Consider the following 3045-nt stretch of genomic DNA (forward strand, 5'->3'; position numbering starts at 1 on the left):
GCAAGTCAGCCAGTGGAGGAATTAAATGGAGATCTTGCTATACCCATGTTAACCTAAAGCTGCCTTTGCATTTAGAGTTACAGTCTTTTTTTTTAATAGTGTGTGTAAGTCTAAACATGACGGGTGCATGTATGTGAGTACAAGCATACATGCAGGACAGGGAAGGCAGCACAATTTAGTCTGAAGCTTTTTACTATAAGCTCCAAGTCTCTGTTTCTCAACAGCCCAAGTCTGTAGTGACTAAAGAAAGTCTTAAGGAACGTTTGTAGGTGCAGTGTAGATAGAGAGGCTGAAAGATGCTACCACATTTTTTTTCCAAAGTAAAGAGGAATCACATCCAAAGAAATATGCATCACCATTTATAGGAATAATTATATTTCTTTTTACCCATAAATAGTAACAGAAAACATTATGGAAGGAAATAAAAAAAGTTAGGAGCAGTCTCCTGGAAGTGGACTTAGCTTTATTTTTTTTAATGAAATATTTTCAGAACTGAATATTTCAGGAAAATTGCTTAGGTAAGAAGTTCAGGACCCTGCACTTTCCATGAAAGCCTCACCACACATCATCCCAAGTAACTAACATGCAGTATGTAAATCAAGGCTTTGGCATGACTCTTCTTTCTGTGTTTTGTGATGGTTCTTCCAAGGACTCCTTTAAAACAAAATAATAACACATGCCATCAAGACAGCAGTTCAGGTTTGCCCAGCAAAGGGTGATCTGAACGACATCTCGCAGCACTTTTTGAAAACTGATGCAGATGATGTTTCTCTTCACCAAGAAGTACATGAAGTATGCCACGTGGTAAGGGGTGAAGCAGACCAAAAACGCCACAAGGTTTGTCACCACGATCCTCTCTGCTCTAGTGATGTGTGTCTGGGGGTTGTCTGGATCTCTGTGCCTTCTCAGGCACCTGACAGTTTGGGCAGTGCAGAACGTCATGGCTGCCATGCTGCCAAAGAAGATGGTCTCCAAGGTGCTGAACAGGCCTGTGTCCGCCCATGTCCTCGGGGAGAAGTTATGGAAGCAGGATGAGATGTCTTGGCCCTTTTCATGCAACCGGGACGTAGAGACTGTCCCCACTGAGGTGCCCAGGCAGACAACAGCACAGACCATGGCAGCTTTCCTGATGGATCTCAGGGAGGGGGCTGTGAAGGGGTGCTGGATAGCGATGTACCGGTCCACGCAGATGCAGAGGGAGATGAGAATGCTGCCATACATGTTTACAAAGTAAAGACTCTCCAAAACTTCGCAAAACACAGACCCCAAGTTCCACTGACGGTGGTAGGAAATGATTTTAAAAGGAAGAGTAAACAACAGCAAAGTATCCAGGAATATAAGGGCTATCATGTAGACTGTAGATTCTGACAGCTTTTTAACCTTAAAAAAGAGTAACAACAGAGCCATCACATTAAACAGCAATCCCAGGCTAAATGTGGGGATATACATGATGAACTGGAACCATTCCACGGTAGCGCTGATATTGCTCTTGTCATGGGTGTCATTCATAACTCCAGGTATGCTGGAAGAGAAGAAAATCACCTTCACTGCAAGGAAGGATGAAGACACAGTACAAAGGCCAGTGAGGTCTCTGTGCCACAGACTTGGAGATGAGATGCTTTTTTTCCCCTCTCAGGGTGCTCTGTACTGAATTGCAGCTCCTGGTAACATGGAGCTGCTCAGTGTCAAAGGGTCTTGGGGCAAACCTGTGCCTGAAGGAGGAGCAGGGATTTCTGGGGTCCAAGCCTCACTTGCACTACCACCTGTTATCCCTAACTGTGCTATGATTTAGTCTAGGTAGAGTATAGATGTGACAGCACCATCCCCTTGGAGTGATACAATCTCTTTGCAGAACCAAGGTAGCAGCCCCTGATTTTGGGGTTTCTTGGATTGTGAGGGCGGAGACAATTATTTGGATCTAATTTCCTGCATCAAGCTATCATAAGAGACCTTGGGAAGCCAAGATCACGAGGGTCTCCCATGTTTGTTAATGTGAAGATCCCACACAACCGTTGCCATCCCCCACCCTCTCCCACTACCCCTGAGCAAAGCGGGACTGTGATTACCTTTGGCCCTTCTACAAACTGTCTAAAAGCAGCAGGCAGGAAGCTTCAAATAGGCTATTTCCAGCAGAAGTTAAGTCATTAGTAGAAGGATGAGATTTAAGAACCCAAGCTTTTGTCTAAATCAGCCAGAGTTACCACAGCAGAGACAGGGTTGAAGGAAACATGCATCTGGATTCTCCTCTGCAAAGAGGGGACTTAAAGTGTGGAGGTACTTACTCTCTGAGCTGGGGTCACAGAGCAATTATCTTCTTTAGAGAAAGGGTGCTGGCTTGATCCTGCACTCAGACTCTCCTGATAAGGACTGGGAAGGTGCTCATTAGTTTCTGCCATGCTCGTCTCAGCTGGAATCACAAATGCAAATGCCCAGGAATACCTCGTCCTTTTCTCCAGCCGGTTCCATGACAGCAAATGTAACCTGTGAATAAAGCCTGTCAGATATCTTTCTGTCAGTGCCCAGAAATTGCTTTTGCCTGCTGTTCTCTAATTGTTATTACTTCAAAACATGAGTTACTAATTTTGATGCAGTTCCATTTCGGACTTGTCAACCAGTTTTCAACCATGCAGTCAAAGTTTCTGTTCTGCAGATTAAGTCATCTGACTATTTCAGAGGTAAACAGTTCCTTGCTGTGGTTTGAGAGTATCAGCAAAAAGGAAATTTATTTCTTTGCTCCTTAAGGACACACTGATGCTGGGTAAATGATTCTGTAAATTACTGGCTCACATGACAGAAGTAAAAAAACCAGTTCCAGAAACCCAGCCTGAGGAGGAGAATGGGAGCAGGCAGGGCTAGGGGTGCAGGGTCGGGTGCAGGGATCCATCTGCAGCTCCTGTTGTGCTGTAGCAGGTACAGGTTTCATTTAGTGTGAAGCACAACCAACCTCCTTGCAGAGCACCACTGCCTGTGAGGTGGGGGGGGTTGTGGCTCAGTGGGTCAGCAGCTCTGTCAGCAGGGCCTGCTCTGCTGCAAGGGACTGAGGGG

The 3045-nt window shown here is 45.4% G+C and overlaps 1 protein-coding gene across 1 annotated transcript; it reads right to left on the minus strand.

Annotated features, from left to right (window-relative positions):
• Positions 1 to 379: 379 nt before the first annotated feature.
• Positions 380 to 2626, minus strand: LOC113968974 (G-protein coupled receptor 55-like). Its single transcript, XM_027685987.1, has 2 exons — positions 2578 to 2626; positions 380 to 1547 (listed from the first exon to the last, which is right to left on the minus strand). Exons 1-2 carry the CDS (start codon positions 2624 to 2626, stop codon positions 598 to 600), a joined length of 999 nt encoding a protein of 332 aa, XP_027541788.1. The 3' UTR covers positions 380 to 597.
• Between the last annotated feature and the right edge of the window lie 419 nt (positions 2627 to 3045).

This window comes from Neopelma chrysocephalum, unplaced genomic scaffold (genome assembly GCF_003984885.1).
Source record: "Neopelma chrysocephalum unplaced genomic scaffold, ASM398488v2 Primary Assembly neopelma1_70, whole genome shotgun sequence".
Lineage (NCBI taxonomy): Eukaryota > Metazoa > Chordata > Aves > Passeriformes > Pipridae > Neopelma > Neopelma chrysocephalum.